General features: G+C 43.7%; 1 protein-coding gene across 1 annotated transcript in view; it reads right to left on the bottom strand.

Moving 5' to 3' along the window:
* Positions 1-19,970, bottom strand: part of MYT1L (myelin transcription factor 1 like) — a 585,413-nt gene that overhangs the window by 199,804 nt on the left and 365,639 nt on the right. Inside the window, exons 4-6 of the mRNA XM_061622863.1 lie at positions 2,982-3,036; positions 2,760-2,793; positions 2,398-2,460 (exon numbers count right to left, since the gene is read on the bottom strand). Of these exons, the coding sequence (XP_061478847.1) occupies positions 2,398-2,460; positions 2,760-2,793; positions 2,982-3,036 (152 nt within the window). The remainder of the gene's footprint in view (positions 1-2,397; positions 2,461-2,759; positions 2,794-2,981; positions 3,037-19,970) is intronic.

Genomic DNA, 19,970 nt, shown 5'->3' with positions numbered 1-19,970 from the left:
GTAGTGAACAGTAGTTGTGTACAAAATCAGAAAACAAAACAGAATAATGGACAATTATTAACGTATTGTTTTGGAAGAGGAAAATTTCTTAAGCATTCCTGCTTGTGTATCTGCCTGCAATGACAATGTGACATCTTCACAGGCTTTAAAACCTGACAATGGCAGAATGCTACTTTCAAACTTCAGGATTTAATTGCTGCTGCAGCAAGTCTTAGGACTGAGCAATTAGCTTGGGAGAAAAAAGAATGACTGAAAAAACTAAAGAACAAAGCACACTTTGGGTACTATCACACAATCCATAATGTGTTTTAAGACTACTGAAATCAACTTAACCTTGTACTAGACTGTCCCTATCTGTCTAATTGTCCCCCATACAATTGGGGGTAATTTGGGAGGCATCTGATGGCAGCTTTCCATCACCTTATTTTGACACCTGTGTAATAAACAGTAAGCACTGAGACACATTCTAAAATCTACCAACCAGGTATTTCTTTCTGTGACTTTAGAGTGGACCTACTAGGGATGAGCACACCATAGCTCAGCAGAAGAGCATCTGCTTTGCATGCAGAATGACGCAGCTTCAGTCCTGGCATCTCCAACCCGGGAAAGTTGCTGCCAGTCAGTGTAGGCTTCATATTGTGCTAGATGGACCAATGACATTCAGTATGAGGCAGCTTCCTATGTTCCTGTTCTACTTTTTAAGTTATTCTATGGCTTAGCTCTGCTCTGCTCTAGAATCATAGAGTTGGGAGGGGCCTATAAGGCCACCGAGTCCAACTCCCTGCTCAATGCAAGAATCCAACTTAAAGCATGTCCGACAGGTGGCTGTCCAGCTGCCTCTTGAATGCCTCCAGTGTTGGAGAGCCCACCATCTCCCTAGATAATTTGTTCCACTGTCGTACCGCTCTAACAGCCAGGAAGTTTTTCCTGATGTCCAGTCGAAATCTGGCTTCCTGTAACTTGAGTCCATTATTCTGTGTCCTGCACTCTGGGATGATTGAGAAGAGATCCTGTCTCTCCTCTATGTGGCAACCTTTCAAGTACTTAAAGAGTGCTATCATCTCTTCCCTCAGTCTTCACTTCTGAAGGCTAAACATGCCCACTTCTTTCAGTCTGTCCTCATAGGGCTTTGTTTCCAGTCCCCTGACCATCCTTGTTGCTCTCCTTTGAACCTGTTCCAGTTTGTCTGCATCCTTCTTGAAGTGTGGTGTCCAGAACTGGACACAGTACTCAAGATGAGGCCTAACCAATGATGAATAGAGGGGCACCAATACTTCATGCGAATTGGAAGCTATCCTTTTGTTAATGCAGCCTAAAATAGCATTTGCCTTTTTTGCAGCCACATCACACTGTTGGCTCATATTCAGCTTTTGATCAACAACAATTCCACGATCCTGCTCGCATGTAGTATTGCTGAGCCAAGTCCATTTGGTTTCTTTTTCCTAGGTGCAAAATTTTGCACTTATCCTTGTTAAATTCCATTCTGTTGTTTTCAGCCCAATGCTCCAGCCTATCAAGATTCCTTTGAATTTTGTTTCTGTCTTCCAAAGTATGTCTTCTATGATATGGTCGGCTGGTCTTTGGGTGCGTGAACCTAATAACCACTAGATTTATTTGAAATAACATGTCAACACACTTTGTACTTCAAATACAGAAATACAAAGATTTAAAGAAGATGATTTAAAGGTATAAAGAAGCTGAGGTCATTGAATTAGGTCCAAACAAAGGAAATGAAGAATTAACAATAGGCCAACATGTTGTAAAGTTACAGTGTTAATGGCAATAATATAACCATCTGGTGCTCAAAGATTCATTATCACTGATCTGTCCTAAAATTGTCCCTTTGAATCTAACCTCATCATTGAACTCTGTGAGCTCAAAAGTCTAAGTTCTTATTCTGATGAACTATATTAAATGACAGAGGCACAATGGCAGGAAAAAATGTCAATAAGGTTACATTTTAATTTGCCACACATGAAACACAAAATTGCATACCTTGCCTGATAAAAGATCAATAGAAAAAAGTGTCTTCATTAAAATAATATTTTATAAGTTTTGTATTTGGGGATTAATATGTAATTAATATGCCTAATAGGTGGTAAGTTTGATCTGAAAGTTAGGAAGAGACAGCAACATCTAGTTTCCTTTTGTTAGATTTTCAATTTACACTACATCTTTGTGGGATAGAAAAGTTAACAATTGGGGTGTTAGACCAAAGTGAGATTGCAATTAGGAGCAAAAAATGGAATATAAGGAAAAAAATCGTATCTACACTATCTGTTCCTCAATGATTATACATACGTCATTAACAGACTCATGCCACATAACTTGCTTACTAACACTCTTCATTATTAGCACGCATGCACGCAGGCGCACATGCACACACACTCACATTACCTTCTGTGTCTTGCATATTTGCCACTAACATGACCACTGCCATCACATCCAGGCGTAGGGCAGCTGTAAAAAGGAAGGAATTAATTATATAGGTGTTGGTGTGCTGCACAGAGATTATATTAAAAGCAGTTGGTAGGTATTATAGAGAGGGAGGGCAACAAAGACAGAAAGAAACCAAATAACTGAAGGGAAAAGCAGGGGGAGGGGATGCTTTTTATTAGCAAATCCCAGGGGAATTAATTTCATCAGTGCAGCAGGGCATGAGCAAACCACCAATGAACTTGAAAGTGCATTATAACCATTAAAAGGCATGAATTTTCTAAATTGCTAATGGGGATACATTTTATACTCAGTGCACTAACCTGAACAGCTCTTGTATGGCTGGTTCCACGGGAACTGCAGAGAGATGGAAAATATATAAAAATTTATCATCTATTACAAGTACCCCCCTCTTCTGCTGAAAATTGCCCAAAAAGACTCTGTAAAAAAAGCAAGGGTCAGAATGAATCATGCAAAGAGATTCTAGAGGATGAAGGTCACCCTGAGCAGGGGCCTTGAGTGATTTACTGAAGCAAGAGACGTACCTCGAACACCTTTGGACCGTGTGCGATGGCGCTTCTCGTCTGCATCCACCTCCATCTGGGAATAGATTAGCAGGCAGTCAAGGCTCTTATCCTGCATGCACAGACTATCAATGCACACACTGATACAGTCTCTCACACACAATTTATTGACAATATTTTAATTCCATTTTATCCTGTGAGGGAAGAGTCTGCATTAAGAGTTTTTTTTAAAGGCTTCCTACATTTGTTGAAAGACAAACAAAAAAACACTGCATGGCAATTTTTATTCTAATCATCTGGCTTATGTGCTTTTTTCTCTTAACCAGTTTTATGATTTAAAAGACCTGTATAGTAGGTTTCCTTCCCCACCCCTACGTTCTTCATAAAAGGCTCTCTTTATAAAAGAAACCCAACAGAAGCATGATATAACAGCTTCCTCTGCAGTTTGAAACTGAGGTGAGGTAACTCTAACATACTGGGAGGCTTTCAAGAGAGAATTTTAGGAAAGGAAGAAAGGACAAGAAACACAAATAGATATTAAGATTTGATATTCGAAACTGCTTTTTCTGTTTGTGTTTGCTAACACATTGCTTTAGACAACTCCAGCACCTGTAAACGTAGGCCATTTGTTATGGACTAATATTCTAAACAATGCCTTCAGGTTTACATGGCACAGGTCTGTTAAATGAATCATGCTCCCTGGACAGGGATCCATGTGTGCATGAGGTTCCCTTTAATGCTAACAGATGGAAGAGATCCACATGGAAAACCTATCAGTTTCCTCAGATGAAATGAATGTACAGGCATTACAGGGGCAAGTAGCTCTGTGCAGGCATTGGAGCTCCCACAGCAAAAAAAGACAACTGGATTGAGGGGATGGATTTGAAGAGAAACAAGTCATGTCCACTCATGGTAATGGGAGCATTTCCCAGATTTAGGGCCAAGCCAATTGAGATAACAATAAATTACCAATTGATTTTTAACTCTATGTCCCCTCCCTTGTTGCATTCTGAACCTGAATTTGTTCAATGGGAACTATTTTTCAAATGGAAATTGCAGGTGTGGGTGGTGGGGTGGGGGGACTGGTTTGGACCAAGGCCATAGTGGGGGCAAGAGATTAAAGCCCCCTATCCTCAACTTTAGTGTTCTGAGCAACTGACTTTTTAAAAGTCAATCAAGCAATTGTTAATTATGCGATTAGCATCTTGTCTAGGTTGCACCTCAAACTACCCAAACTAGATTGTCATTTGAAGTCTGCTGGAAGTCTCACCATAATTTCCATATAATGCTTCCATTCATACAACCCAACCTGAAATAATAAAAATATTGGTACGAAAGCAGTTTTGAGGATAACACGGTGCTTCAAACCTAAGTCCTTCAAGAAGAAACTATTAAAGGGCCAATATTCTCTGTTGTTATTTTCAATCTTCAGGAAAAAAATGTGTTGTAATTGAAGAAGACAAATCTCAGTACCAGAGCCCAGTGGGAAGTTATCAGTCTCCAACACTGCTGGATGCCCCTCCCACGTCTTCCCCAAAGAAAGTACTGAGAAGCTGTCACACTAAAAAAAACCCTAAAGAACTGCTAATCATTGTTATCTCTCATGCACTGCAGTTTATATAAAAATTAAATGTTTCTCAGAAACGCATTCACTGTACATTCAGAACTAGAGTGAAAAATCAGTGGCCCTCCAAGTGATGCTGGATACAAACTCCATCATCCCTGACCAGTGGTCATGCTGGTTGGGGCTGATGGGAGTTGGAGACCAGGGGTGCAGTCATCCAGGTCTCAGGGGGTCTTGCCCCTCACTATTTTGGGAGCAGAGATCCCTATGTCTTCAGTGTCCTGTCCTGCTAGTTGGAGCCAGATTGAAAGGAGTCGAGTCAGCCACTGAGAAGACTCATCACAGTAGCTTATACACTTCCCTTTCATGCTGATTAGCTCCTAGGGACATCTGTTTTGGTGGTAGAAGGCATGCTCAGGAAGGACAAAAAAGTGTGGAGATGACGATGGAGAGCAAACAAACATGGGAAAGTGGAAAAGGAGTAGCTCTTGGGTGGAAGTGGGGGCCTCCCTCTCTGATGCACAGCTTCCAGTTGGTTGGTTTGTTAACAAGGATCTTATTCTCAACCCAGCAGCAATGAAAAAAAGGGGGGAAGATGTGTGGTTTTGTTCCAGCTGAAAGCCAGGAATAGGAGGGGAGGAGAGAAAAAATACATTCAAAGGAGGAGGGGGTAGAAAGTGTGCGTGTGTTGTGCATGGTAAAGTGAAATGCAAATGAATATGCTTAAGAGTATATGTGTGTGTCTGTGTGTGTTGCAGCCAACACCACAAGTTAGGACCAGGAATTTCCACGCTTACATTCCCTTCTAAAACTCATAACCTCTGCCCAAACACAGTTCTCTGAGTCTTAGTATGACAACCAAGAAGGGAAACTCAGCAAAAGAACTTCCTTACCTTACAGCATCTTAGTACATTTGCCCATGTTCGTGCACAGAAAATAGCAGATCTAGCTTGAAAGGCAACACAAGGAGATCTGCATTGCTCATTGCAATGCATCAGTAAGGGAAAGTACTCCAAACAAAATATGAGATTGAAACCTCATTTTATTGCATAATCTTACAAGGCTGTATAATCTTAGAAGGGGGAGTGGCTGTGCAGGGGCACAGGCTGTGAGACAGAGTGGTGTGACTATCATGAAGGGATCCTGCACTTTTGAATTTGCCACTATACTACTGTTGGAGACCAACAACATGCAGAAGGCTAGATATTCCCCAGCACTAATTTAGAGTTTCACCCATTCTGTTTATATCTTTCATTCAGCAGTGTATCTTTGCTATCTTTTTAAGACTGTAAAATAATACTTTTGTGTTATTAGGAATAAAGCATAAAACAGACATGAGATTACCCCATGTAGCGAATCATCCTATTAAAAGAAACCACACCAGAACTACCATGTTAAAAATAGTAAGTATTTGTGATCAACAAGACTTCTACTGATCACTATGGCTAAAATTGGCTAGCTTCACATTCTAGCCATAATGGTTTGAAATTTTGCCTTCCATTTTTAAAAGGTCAGTGAAACTAGTCTGTTCTAGGTATATTCAGTGTCTCACACATATCAAGAAGCCCGCTACACCTCTTAACCTCACCAGACCTTACAAGAAAGCAGTTGTGTATTCTTTATGTGCCTGTCTTAGGTTACCCAGAAGGAATTGCTAATATGTTGTTACTAGGCAGATACTAGTTATCCAACTCAGCTTTCATTAGAATGATGACTTAGTGTACACTTTCCTAACTGGCTTTCTATAGGTCCTCATGCCATTTTGTACAGCTTTTTGCCAACCTAGTGCCCTCTAGATGTTTTGGATGACCATACTGGCTGGGTCTTATGGGAGTTATAATTCACAACTTCTGAAGGGTACAATATTGTTTAGCCCATGTCAGGAGATGGCTGGAACTCTCCTAAAGGGTTGAGATTTTTAAAAACAAGGTGGTCCTGACCGAGACATACACATATACATACTCATTCTGCTGCATGCTTGTAAAACAGACATGGCCTGGCTAGAGATGCTCCAGGTACTAAAGGAAGATGACAACTATTTACAATTTTTGAACTGGCATGGAAAAGAAGCTTAGATGCTGGGGAACACCTTGTTCCTTTATATCATTGTGGGGGAATCTGTCTTTTAGTCTCATTTAGAAATTTCTTCTTTTATTTTTATATTTAAATGCCAGATTATTCTCACTCCCTGATTAAACATACCTACTTTGACTACTATAAATCTATCTTGGGATATAAACCCTATGTGTATACATTCTGTTATGCTATGCTTTGCAAATATTCCCGAATGCCTACAGGGCTAGTGGAAAGACTATTTGTAGCAATTGCAAGTGATAAGTATTGTTTTTGAAACATGGCTTAACAATTTTTTGGTTGGAAAATTATCAGAGAGTAAAAATGAAGGTGGTTAAAAAGAAAACCCTGCTTGACTCCAGGCTCTTTCACAAAACAACTGGCAACTCTGGGACTTTTGTAAAAACAAAAAGTGGCAAAAATCCAAATAAGACAAGCTGAGGGAAAGCACTGCTCCTAAGGCTTGGAAGTTTGTCTGGACTTACCCACAGTTGCTTTTTTTTTTTTACACATCAACCTCTGGGGGATTTTGCACAGCACTATCTTAGTTGAGATGGATTACTGTCCAGGACTGACAGTGAAAAACAACATGAAGTGCTGAGGGGCAGTTAAAAATGATAAGGCAGCATGTGTAAGTTATAAGGTATAGACAGCATTACAAGCATTAGAAGAGAACTTTCAGAAAAAGTCCAGTGAGAAAGTTCACAAATACTTGGTTCTAACCTAGGAAGAAGGGAGTTTGCCCACTACTATCTGGAAAAAAAATCAGAAGTAATTGATCAGTAACAGATTCTTCAGTTCCAGTTGTGCTGGCCGGTTCTCCATGAGATCAGTCACCTGAATTCTGGCTCAACTGTGCTCAAATTGAACATCTGTTAGCTGATCAATTAAATGATCCAACTGGAGGCAATAGTGGGGACCCTGGAGAAGCAGTTTCTAACAGAGAAAATCCAGTTGCCCATGCAGAATCTTTTGAACCTAGGGTTATTCTTGCTGAAGAGTTTTGTGATTCTCAAGAGCCTGCAGACCTCTCTGTAACTGAAACTGTTGCTGAAATGAGGGAATGTGTGGGAGACATGACCAGGTTGCAAGTCACCTTTTTTGTCCCTAGAGGTAAAGCACATCCTGATGAATCAGTGTGACTTCAACATTGGCACACTTAGACTTAAAATAAAAATGCTACTGACTCGTCTATTTATTTGTGCCTACTTGAAACTCCCCTTACTACCCTAGAGCACGCCACCCCCATTCCTGCTAAAGGATTTGTCTGTCCCCTCTGCCCCAGCACTGTTTCGTCAGGAATCAACTACCAGAGTGGGTGAAGAGAAGATGAAGTCCAAAAGGTAATTGAAATTGATTAGAGAGAAATTTGACTCCCATATGTGACTCTTGGCAGCTCTATCTTTTTCACAGAGATAACATGCTACCCAAAACTGTGGTGTTCTTTTCCATAAGCCAACCAGTTTTACAATGCTTGCTCCACAGTTGCTATGCTTATTAAATGTGTTCCTTTTATCTGTTCCAGAAAAGGAGGGGCCAATAGAAGAAAATCTGTCCTGCCCCTATGCTCACCCACCCCACCCCAATACCCTAAGCAACCCCACTCCCCCCTTGGGCACCCCCACTCAACCTGCTTACCTCGCCTGTTCTTCCTCTGCTGCTGCCCCAGACAAACACTGCCACCACGCAGCGCAGGTAGGCCACAAACCGCCCCCTGCCCAGGCTGCCCCTGCCATCGCTGCCCCATGCCACTGTCTCCCCTGGACAAACGCCGCTGCACAGCATTTCTAGTCTGCTTGTCTCCCCTGGTCAGATTGCTGCCACCACAGCTAGGCCAGCCACTCGCTTGTTCACCAAAGCTGCCACCGCCTCCATATTGCCTGCTTGCTGAGGAGGACAGCATGTAGGGTGGTGGTGAAAGTGTTTGTGCTACAGATTGCAGCACCACCTCTCTGTGGTGCTGTGAAATGCAGCATGACACATTTTTATTTAGATACATAGTGCAAGGAACTATTAGGAAGAGAATCTTAAATTTTTAAATGCCCTGACCCTCCACAGTGTTGGGTGTAAAAAGGCAAGTTCTTCTCCTGTCATTTTCTACAACTAAAAAGACAATCATGCATATGTTTTTTCTGTTTACCTAGAAAAATATATTCTCTTATAGTACTCAGAGCAGAAGATTCCATATATTGCTAAAACAAGGCTCTTAATTTTTCTGTTTTACTAATGAGTAGTTTTCAGTTGATACATTAGAAATTAGAGACTGCAAGGGGCAAGTGTAAAATACATTGTACTGTTTTGAAAATACCTTTTCTGAAATCAATACGAGAGATTTCCTAACATTACTCATTGGGGGGGGCAGGGGTTTGAATCAGAGTAAACAAGGCAGCCCAGCTTTTGTAGGAAATATTCTTAACCCATGGTCTATTCATAAACTAATTTGGTTCATCTGCCAACTTGGCTGTTTTATTTGCAAATGTGTAAGAATGGAGCAGCTCAAACAGCTCATCATCAGAACTGCACTGATATGAGGAAATCTGATACTCTGCTGAACAGATCCTTTGCAAAATATAAGTTGCTGCTTTATGACAAAGCTGCTCAGAGCAATGTAAAACCATACATTTCTCCAGAAAGAACTCTAACAGTATACATATGAAGTTAGAAGTAAGTCTCACTGTGTTCATTGGAGCTCACTCCCAGGTAAGTAGGTACAGGATTGTAGCCTAAATTATGGCTTATTAATTATATGTGGCTATGGACAGAGATGCCTGTAATTTGCTCATGTTTTCGAGGGTTCTTGAGAAATATAGTCCTTATTCTGATTATTACTACTGTACTTTTGTTAATGCTATTTTTGTAACCACCTGTAACTGGTTTTATTTCACTTAGTGATAAGCTAGACACGACATCAAACACATCTGCACTCCATGCTTGGGATTCTCTTAGAATATGTAAGTGAAAATTAGTGGCTATGATTAAAATGTGTGCTTAATGCAATGTTGGCTAATTGTATTGCTTCTTTTGTCATTGAAAAATATTCAATAAATTAAGCAATCACCACCAACTCCAACAGTTGCAATCCCGTCCCCTGCCCCTCCCAAGACCATGTCATTAAGTAAATGAGCCACCACCAAAACTGGTGCTGAATAAGGTTGAATTAATTTTTTGTATCAGTCACCCTTTCAGCCTCTAAGCTGTCAGCTAGAGGAGGTCTGGATGAGGATGAACCACTGGGCCCTGCTGAAGCAAGTCCTCCCTCACTGGAATCCTCCATGGCTCATACACGGATAGGCTGAGCAGATCTTGATACCACGGATGGGGACGGTGGGGCCAATAAGGTGTTTTCATTATCACCTCTGCCTTGAATTGATGCACCCTCTGCAACATGCACTGGATCAACAAGAAAGGAGGAAATGCGTAGAGGCGCCCTTTGGGCCAGGACACCTCCAGGGCATCCATCCCAATGTACTGTTGCATGGGAACTGGGAGATAAACATCACTGAGTGTTTTCTGTTGTGGCAACAGATCCATCACTGACAGCCCAGCCGATCTGCCACTTGAGCAAACACCTGAGGGTGCAACTGCCACCCTGACAGACATCCTGATGAGCCAGTCAACCAGTTAACCATGACCAGATGTTTGGCCCTGAGGGGCAGCAGGTAACACTCTGCCCAGTGAGGAAGTCTGTCAGCCTCAGAAATGAGAGCCCTCAAACAAGTCCCCCACTGATGATTCACATAAGCTTTGGCCAAAGTCTTGTCAGTGTGAACCAACAGGTGGGTCCCCTGGACATCCTCCTTGAAAGACTTCAGTCCCAGTCAAATGGCCCTCAATTCTAAACAGTTGGTATTCAACTGTACCTCTCAAGTGCACCATATGCTGTGCACTACCTTGTTTCCCAGGTCTACACCCCAATCATACAGGCTGCCAATGGTGGTGAGAATTTCCAGACTCACCCCCTTGAGCAGAAACCATAGGGCCAGCCAGCCACCACCATAGCTCCCCCTGCATCCTGTCCGGAAGAATTACCTTGAACTTTGCCTGCTCCATGATTTTGTCCTGAAGAAGCTGCTGAAGGAAGCGAGAGTAGTACTGAGCTCACAGGACCAGACTGTGACAAGAAACCATCATCCCCTGCAGCTGAGCCAGAGACATGAGATCCACTTATTGCAACGCAGCTGCTAGCTCCACCAGCTCTACCAGCTGCAACACCTTCTGAACCCACTCTGGAGTCAAATACATCTGAAACCATCCATATCCAGAATCACTCCCCAATTGGCTGAGAGATTGTGTGGGAGTCAGTGAACTCTTCCAGATTTACCACAAACCCAGGTTCTGTAAACACTGCAGAGTTACCTGCATATCCTGGAGAAACCTCCCCTGAGATGGAGTCCAGACCCAAATGTCCAGGCAGAGATGAAGTCAGTTCTCCCTGGTGCACAGGAGGGAACTGGGAGTTCTCCCTGGTGCACAGGAGGGTGACCACTACCATCCAGACTGAACACCCTTGGAGCTAGAGACAGGCTGAATGGGAGGGACTGGTTCTGGAAGTGGGCTTTGTTGTATGAGAAGCAAAGAAATGTGTGGTGACTGCTGAATCAGAATGTGCAGGTTTACCTCAGAGAGGTCTATGTGGTCATCCAATCTCCTCTCCTCAGTGCTGCGACAATTGAATGAAGGGTTTCCATCTTGAACCTCTTTCTGGCTAAGCTTTTGTTGAGCCTCTTGAAGTCCAAGATAGCCCTGATGTCACAGTTTTTCTTGGGCACTAAGAAAAAGATTGAATAAACCCCACAACTCTTGTGCAAGGTGGGCATTGGTTCTATTGCATGAATGGCAACCAGATAGTTGATGGCTTTCCTATAGTTCTGGTGTTTGTCAGGTTTCCAGGTTCTTGGAATAGGAAGAAACCTGCTGTGTGGAATCCAGAAGAATTCCAGCATGTAGCCAGCTGTGACAGTGACCAGCGCCCACCTGGTACAAGGTGATGCTGTACCACTCATTCACAAAGTGCAAAAGCTGAGCCTCCACTGGAAGCTGATTCAGACCCCTGTGGAGGTGGGTTCCTTGGCACCTTTGGAAAACTTGGAAAAGAAGGGGGAGGGACCACCTGCCTGTTTAAAGGCGTACAGTCCTCCTCCATTGGATCTTAAAGGGATAATACTCTCTGAACTTCACAAAGCTTTTGGTACTATGAAAGAACTATTCTGGCGCTCCTTCTGGTCATCCTTTTGGACTGAAGGAAGTGTTGGGCTGGTGACCAGTAGGCATTACTGTCTCTAGTTGTTTTCCATGAAGCCTGCAAGTTTGAAGACGTAACTGTGGTTAAGGGGGAGTTATGTCTATGCCCTGTCTGGGAACGGACTGCCAGGGCCGTTGCTATGGTAGCCATCTGATAGCGACTGGGAAAGTTCTAACAGAGTCTGTGTGTTGTCATCTTCTGAATTATGCCTCTGAGCTGAGAGGCTGTCTTTTGTGTTTATCTATGGAGAGAGATGTACCAGAAGGGGGGTGACTGAAGAATCTCTACATGTATTTACTCTTAAGCCTCTGGCCTTAATGTCTTTCAATAAAGACTCTTAACATGCTCTGAAGAAGTTTCGTGCTCAACTTAACTCCAACAGTGGTAGCAGAGGATGGTTGCGCTCCACAGCGCATTACACAGGAGTAAGTGGCTGGTCTGAATGGCAGACGGAGTTCCAGAGAGGGCTGCTTGATTGATTGAACCAGACAGAGGTGAGCAACATGGCTGTAAACCTGTCTGGGGGAGGCTTGCTGATGGAACGGCTTAATGAAAAGAATTATGGCAGCTGGAAGCCGAGGATGCGGGCTTTGCTGATAACAGAGGATTTATGGGACGTGATTGATGAAAACCCCCCGGCGGTACCGACCGCAGCCTGGAAGCGTCGAGACCAGAGGGCGCAGGCATTTATAATCTTGGCTCTATCGGATTCTCAACTGATGTGTGTGAGAGATGAGCCGTCGGCTAAACAGATGTGGGACGCGTTGCAGGATTTGTCCCAGGAATGGCAGCGGAGGCAGGAGGCGCAGAGAGCCCAGCCGGTGGAAGCTGTCAGAAGCAAGGAGGAGAAATGTGCCGAACCGGAGCAGGCTGTCGAAAGCAGACAGGAAAACAAGCGGGAGCAGCAGCAGCTGAAGTCTTGTTTTGCCAGTGGGGCTCGTGGGCATCTCCGTAAAGATTGTGCAATCAAGCGAAACTCCAGGGACGGAGGCTTGAAGCAGGGCAGTGTGAACTTTGTTTGTAAACAGAAGTCTAAAGACTTGGAACAAATTAACTTTATTCTTGACAGCGGAGCAAGCCATATATTAATTAAAGACAGACGTTTGTTTTACGTTTCAGAAGAAATGAAAGACTTTGTTTTACTTGCTGATGGATCACGGAAATCCGTAAAAGCTAAAGGTCTGGTGAAATTTGACAAACTTGGAATAATGTCAGACTGTTTGTTTGTTCCGGAATTGGCTCATAATATTTTATCAGTTAGCAAAGTGGTGAGTTGTAATTATTCAATTTTGTTCCACAAAGACCAATGTTTTATAATGAGGAGAGATGAAGTGTGCATGCAGGGAAGCCTTAATGATTCACAGTTTGTAATAAAGAGCAGTCAAGCAGGGTGTGCTGTGTTAAACGCTGAGGCACAGGTACATCAGGGCTGCGTCCATGAATGGCATCAAAGGCTGGGGCATGCAAACCTTGACACGATAAAGAAAACCCCTTTGCACAGTGAAGACATGCGTTTAAGAGATTGTGGACAGTTAATGGATTGTGATTCTTGTAATCAAGCTAAAATGACTATTGCACCAATAAACCGGGAGGCTGAGAGAACCACAACAGCTCCCTACCAGCTAGTTCATGTTGATTTAGCAGGGCCAATAAATGCTTCACGAGCAGGTGCGAAATTCTACATGGTACTGATAGATGATTTTTCAAGATTTTGTCATGTTTTTCTGTTAAAGCATAAAAGTGAAGCTGAGCAGAAGCTGAAACTGTTCATTAAGAGAATCGAAACTCAACATTTGGTCACGGTGGGGGCTATACGCTCGGACCAAGGTGGGGAATTTACGAGTAAAGCATTGAGTGACTTTCTGGAGAGTAAGGGAATAAACCAGAATTTCACTGCTCCACACAGCCCGTTTTCCAATGGAACTGCTGAGAGAAAAAATAGGGTGCTTGGGGAAGCAATGAGAGCCATGCTGCTGGATTGCAGTTTAGGGAATTCTTTCTGGGCAGAAGCAATTCTTTATGCGAATTACATTCACAACAGGGTGTTACACAGTGCTATTGGAATGTCTCCTTATGAGAAACTTACTGGCAGAAAGCCTAGAATACAACACATTCAAAAATTCGGGGCAAGGTGCTGGATCCACATTCCACAGGGAAAAAGGAGGGGCAAGCTTGCGCCCAGAACACAGCAAGGTTTTGTTTTGGGATTTCAGAATGCATATTACAGAGTTTGGTGTCCAGAAACACAGCGGTTAATTCTGAGCAGAAGCATTAAAGTCTCAGAAAAGCCTTGGGATCAAAGGGAGACAGTCCTTCTTACAGGAACAAATGACACACAAACACAAACACAAACACAATCACAGAAATTTAAGCCAGATGTTGACATTAAAGTGGAAGGTACACAAATACCTCTCAGAGATGCTTTGCATGAGCTCATTTGTGGGAAACGCAGATCGAAGAAACGAAAAGCTGAGGAAATGGAAGCTCCTGTGCAGGTTGTACCAAGCACAAGCACAAATGGGGGGGCAGAGAGAGCCGAAGCTCTGGTTCCTTTAAGACGCTCCACGAGAGCGAATTTAGGCAAACCGCCTGACAGATTTACTGTAGGATTAATAACAAGTCCTGGAATGAATAAAGTTGTAGACATGGATCCTGAGACACTTTATTTGACATGTGTTGAACCAAAGTTTGAGTGAATAAAGTTTTTGAACTGTACTGAGATGTAATTTTGAACTGTACTGAACTGAAAATGTATGATGCAATGTACTGAAATGTATTGCAAGAGGTATTGTAGAAATGTATGACTGTATGACTATGTATTATGGAGATGTATTTCATGTATATTTTGCAGTCTTAATGGAAAAAGGGGAGACTGTTGGGCTGGTGACCAGCAGGCATTACTGTCTCTAGTTGTTTTCCATGAAGCCTGCAAGTTTGAAGATGTAACTGTGGTTAAGGGGGAGTTATGTCTATGCCCTGTCTGGGAACGGACTGCCAGGGCCGTTGCTATGGTAGCCATCTGATAGCGACTGGGAAAGTTCTAACAGAGTCTGTGTGTTGTCGTCTTCTGAATTATGCCTCTGAGCTGAGAGGCTGTCTTTTGTGTTTATCTATGGAGAGAGATGTACCAGAAGGGGGGTGACTGAAGAATCTCTACATGTATTTACTCTTAAGCCTCTGGCCTTAATGTCTTTCAATAAAGACTCTTAACATGCTCTGAAGAAGTTTCGTGCTCAACTTAACTCCAACGTAATGTATGCTGTTTCACACAACAACGCACACATGCCAACAGGAAGTGCCTTTTTCTTGTCCTTCATCTCAACTAAACGCTTTTCAAATTATTCTCTGAAAAGCAGAGAACCTGAGAATGGAAGGCCAATCAATTTCCACTGAGAGGCTTGATCCATCTCCCATTGCTGAGCCAAATGCTCCTTCTGGCCACCATGGCAGCCTCCACTGACCTAGTGGAAAATTGTACCTCATCCAGTGAGGCATCCTCTGACAAGGCCAAGGCATCAAATATCTTTTTCAGAGTCCTTAAAGGTCCATTTCCCCCAACTCCTCAAGTCCACATGAGAACTGGCCTAGCAAAAATGGAGAAAGTAGCTGCCTCCCTGAAAGCCACAGCTTCTGCCTCAAAGCTACACTGAAGAGTCCCCTTGACAAGCTTGTCACAAGGGTCCTTCAGCCCCCCTCCCCCTCAGAGGGAATGGCAGCACTACATACCAAGGCAGCCACAGGCTGGTCCACTGAAGGCAACTGGAGGTTGTATAACCTGTTCAGGAAGAGTATATTGTTGTCTGGTTAGTTTAGGGACATTCTTACATTTATTAGGCCGTACCAATTCCACATCCCACACATCATCAAAAGACTGGTAGAAAGGAACTGAGGCTGGCTTTATGGTAGCAAAAGGAGAAGCCTTGATAGGAATATTCCCACAGATAGGAATGTTCTTGTGAGCCTCAGCCGAGGAATTCCTCCACTGGAAGCTGCAGCATACTCCATGTCTTTGCTAAAAGAGGCAAAAACACATTAGAAACGGATAAATGCTGTTGCGGTGTGACCACCTCTAAATCTTCATCAAAAAGAGTCTCCTCCCCTTCACCATCCCTATGAGAAGCCCTGTCCTCAAGGGAGCCTCTTCTCCCAGTACAAAGTCCAAATTTGCCTTCCGAAAAGGAGTGAGAGGCACCAGTCTGGTCTGGCCTGAATAGCTGGAGCTCTGGCCTCCCCCACAGAAGGACAGGATCTGGAATGAGATGAGGAGGAGGAGGAGGAAGAAGACCTCCTTGAAGCCCACCTAGAACCAGAAAAAGACTTCAATCATTTGTGTACCTTGGAGTTGTTCTTCCCATTTTTCTTGGGTTTTTTTACAACAGGAGGAATGATCCCTCTCAATAATCACTTGAGGTGGAGTGGAACATAACGGAATGGCGTCCCTAAGCTCCTGAGAGTTACAGGTTCACAACCATGGGGAAAAAACCCTGGGGAAATCCCCAGCTGGTGGAAGTCCCCCATTCTGGTCATTAGAAGCTGTAGCCTCTGCCAGACCTTGGCCTGGCAGCGATGACCTGAAAGCCACTGAAGCTCTATGCCTCAATCCTGAGGCCATAGCTTCATTAGACACCTTGGCCCCATGAGCAACAAGGCCTGAAGACTCCCATTGCCCCACACACTCAACAACTGGAGAACCCAAGGAATGGGGTAAGGATGGGTAAAATACCCTCAAAAGACCCCTACAAGACAACAGAGATGAATAGAAGCAAAGGATGGGTAAACTGCACCCAAATGACCCCTACAGGACAACAGGGGCGAATAGAAGCGGGCAGCCACATAGAAAAGTACTGGCACCAGGAATGAGAAGGCAAGCAAACCTCAAGGGGCAATCACTGCATGAAGCAGCAATAGTGGTGCTCCTAGCTATTAGCCTCTTGACAGGAAGCAACCTCAAGCAAATCTCTCCCCTGGTGCCCACCTGACAACCCACCTATTAGCCTATTGATAGGTACTGTCTGTTCCTGCCAACAATACTGTGTACCAGGGAGGGAGGAATTGTGGGGAGAAGCCCCCCTCAAATGAGCCCCCTGGGCAACTGCTGCCTTGAATCCAATCCCCAAGGAATCTGGAGCAAACCTTGTCCAAATTAAGTTAAATCCATTTAAAAATCCATGTGTTCACAATGGGGGGGAGAGGAGCAGAACCAACAGCAAATAGCAAGAACCAACCCAAAATGGTGCTTCCGCTAAAAAAGGGGGACCAACACACCTGAGTGGGATGAAAACAAAATGGCACTCCCGCCAAAACCATGACATGGACAAAAAAGAGGAGAGGGGAGTGCCAAACCACTCAGCCAAACAGCGCTGCCCACCCTCATAAAATAAGATGGTTCCAAACAGCAGTAGGAAAAACACCCACCCACCCCCACCCAACAGTGTCTGCTCCCCTCCCTCCCCCAACTCGGAACAGTGGGGAAAACCGAGGAGGATAAAAAGAGAGAGAGAACACAAAACAAGGAAAGGAAGGGGGGGACTTACACAACACAAACACAGCAGGATATGACTCACTAAGGCAAACAATGATTATAAAGACAGGAAAGGGCTGCAGAGCAAGCCAACCCACATCCTGTCAGACACACAGACAGTCTGGTGAGAGGAATGGCTCTTCCCCATGGAGAGGAGGCAGAAGCCTGGAAAGGATCCTGCCCATCAGTCCCAGAGGGAGGATCACCTCTGTCAACAGAGCATTCTCCACTCCAGTCCTGCAAATGAGCTGTGGGCCAGGAGAAATAACACACCAAATCAAAGCGGAGAGTGTTCTCTATGGGATGCCAGTGCAACCCACCTGACCTGGATCTTCTTGTGGGTGCACGGAACAGAAGGAAAAAAAATAAGTAACTGGGGGTGCCCACCCCAAAATGTATTGTGAGCCATGACAAAATATATACCAAACCAAAGGGGAGAATGTGCTCTAGGAGATGTCAGGGCAGCCTACCTCGTACCCAGCATCTTGTGGGCACACGGCATTGATAAGTACATCAATGCACAACAAAAACAGCCAAAACATAAAGAAATAAGTAACTGGGTGTCCCTTTGAGCCATCACAAATCATACAACGACACATATGGGAGAGGGTCCTTTGCAGAATGGCATTGGATGCCACCCAACCCAGACCTTTCTGTAGGTGCATCTTACAGACAAGAGCATCTATGTACAACAAAAAAAGCCAAAACGTATAGGAAACAAACTCCCCAACTTTGGTAAGCAGGATTTGAGTACAGAGGATGATGAATATCTATTTGAGAAGGAGATGGATTATCTTTACTCAACTCTATGGCATGCTGTAGAGGACATTCTCCTGGTGGTGTGGAAGTTTCAGTTGGGGTGGCCTAATGCTTACTTTGGGATATACAGCTACAATTGCCTTATTCATAACTGTGGACTGTGGTTATGGCACACTGATACGCTTTGCACAAAAACAACATCCTTTACCCCAAGGAAAGATGATGCATCTCAAAGCGGATAGTTTTCCGGTGATGGAAACATGTGATACTGGGTATCATAACTCATATTTTGCGGTGTAGTGCCAAATAAACTATCTAGGCTATTCACACAGCAATTTGTTGGAAAAGAAACTGGGCACCAAATTCAGCATCATTAAAAACACATGAGAGTGATGACGGCAAGGTCACCATCTATTTGCCAACTGTTGAGGTACAAATCTTGCAAAAAATGATATTGAACCATATTCAGCACACTTGGTACCAATTCACCATTTTTGGTGGTGTGGCTTGTGTACTATGTGGCTCAGGAGGAAAAGTGCTACTCCTTACCACACACTATGAAAAATCAACCAACCCACCCAAAGCTGCTATTTGCTTCTGAAGCTTCTAGACTTTTCTGTGTGTAATCACATGCATAACCATGGCTTTTACCAGGAGTGGCTAACATTCTTTGGTTTGATGTCCACATTCTCCATTGGCCAACCCTCCAAGGGCTGCATGTCAGTGGTGGGTGTGTCCAAGCATGTGTGTGGCTGCACCACGCTGTCACACACATACAGAATGTGTACACACTTGTCATACAGTTCCTCTCCTCACTATTCTCCTGGCCATCCCAGTTCTATGCTTACCTTTTCCCCCTGCTGCCACCAGAATTGCTGGAGTTTTGGTGAAAAGCAGACAAAATTGCTTGGAGGCTGTATCAGGTAGCCACCCCTTTTACAAGCACTTAAAATGAAAAAAAAATTGCACAACAACATGTGATGGGCAAAAAGTTTGTGCACACCAGAGTTGGATTTAGTTTCCTTTAGTTTCTATGTTGAATATTCCATAAGCCAAGACTGAATTTATATAGCTAGTTCTATTTCAGACCTATCAGATTCCTTGAATCTATCACAGAATTTTGTTTATTAAAAGGTACTGTTTTTCTTTTAGAATAACCCCTTTTTATCTCTTGAATTTTATATCATTCCCTCTATTTCCAATATTTAAGGGCAAGTGCAGATCCTTAAGTAGCCAAAATAACTTCATCAACACACAAGAGACAGAAAGAGAGAGAGAGAGAGATTAACATGATTGAGGGAACTGAAAGGTTTACAGAAATGGGGAAAAAAACAAAAAAAGGATTTTTTAAAAACCCAAACTAGCAAAAGAGAGTGGATGACATATGGGTTGAAGAGGGGTGAGAGAAGGAACAGGAGAAGAGCACAAAGGCAGGGAGGCTTTTTGTTCCGAGCAGGTTCCTTGCCTGAAAAGGGGGAGCTTTGATGGCGTGGATTGGGCCGGCTGATAAATGAACAGGTTGGTAGGTTCAAGGGCTCCTGAGCATCCCTTCTGAAGCAGTGAGACTGTTCTTGCTCTGAGCATCCAGAAAAAGAAGAGCTTTGAAAGTGCAAATAAGACCAGCTAACCTAGTCCAACCTTTGAAAAGCCTTCTGGGTGGCGAGGAGGCCGTTCCCCTCTGGGAAGCATACCTGGCTGAGAGAAGGGATAGGTTTGAAGGTTCAGGTTGGGTTGGCTCATCTTGCCTGACAAGTAAGGTTTTATGGACTCATTCTCTGTCACTGAGTAGCAGTAGCTCCAAGGAGGAGACAGACCCGCTACTCAATCCATCCCGAGTAGACCTGCTGACAC

This window comes from Rhineura floridana, chromosome 4, assembly GCF_030035675.1.
Source record: "Rhineura floridana isolate rRhiFlo1 chromosome 4, rRhiFlo1.hap2, whole genome shotgun sequence".
Lineage (NCBI taxonomy): Eukaryota > Metazoa > Chordata > Lepidosauria > Squamata > Rhineuridae > Rhineura > Rhineura floridana.
This window is presented reverse-complemented; position numbering and strand designations above follow the sequence as displayed.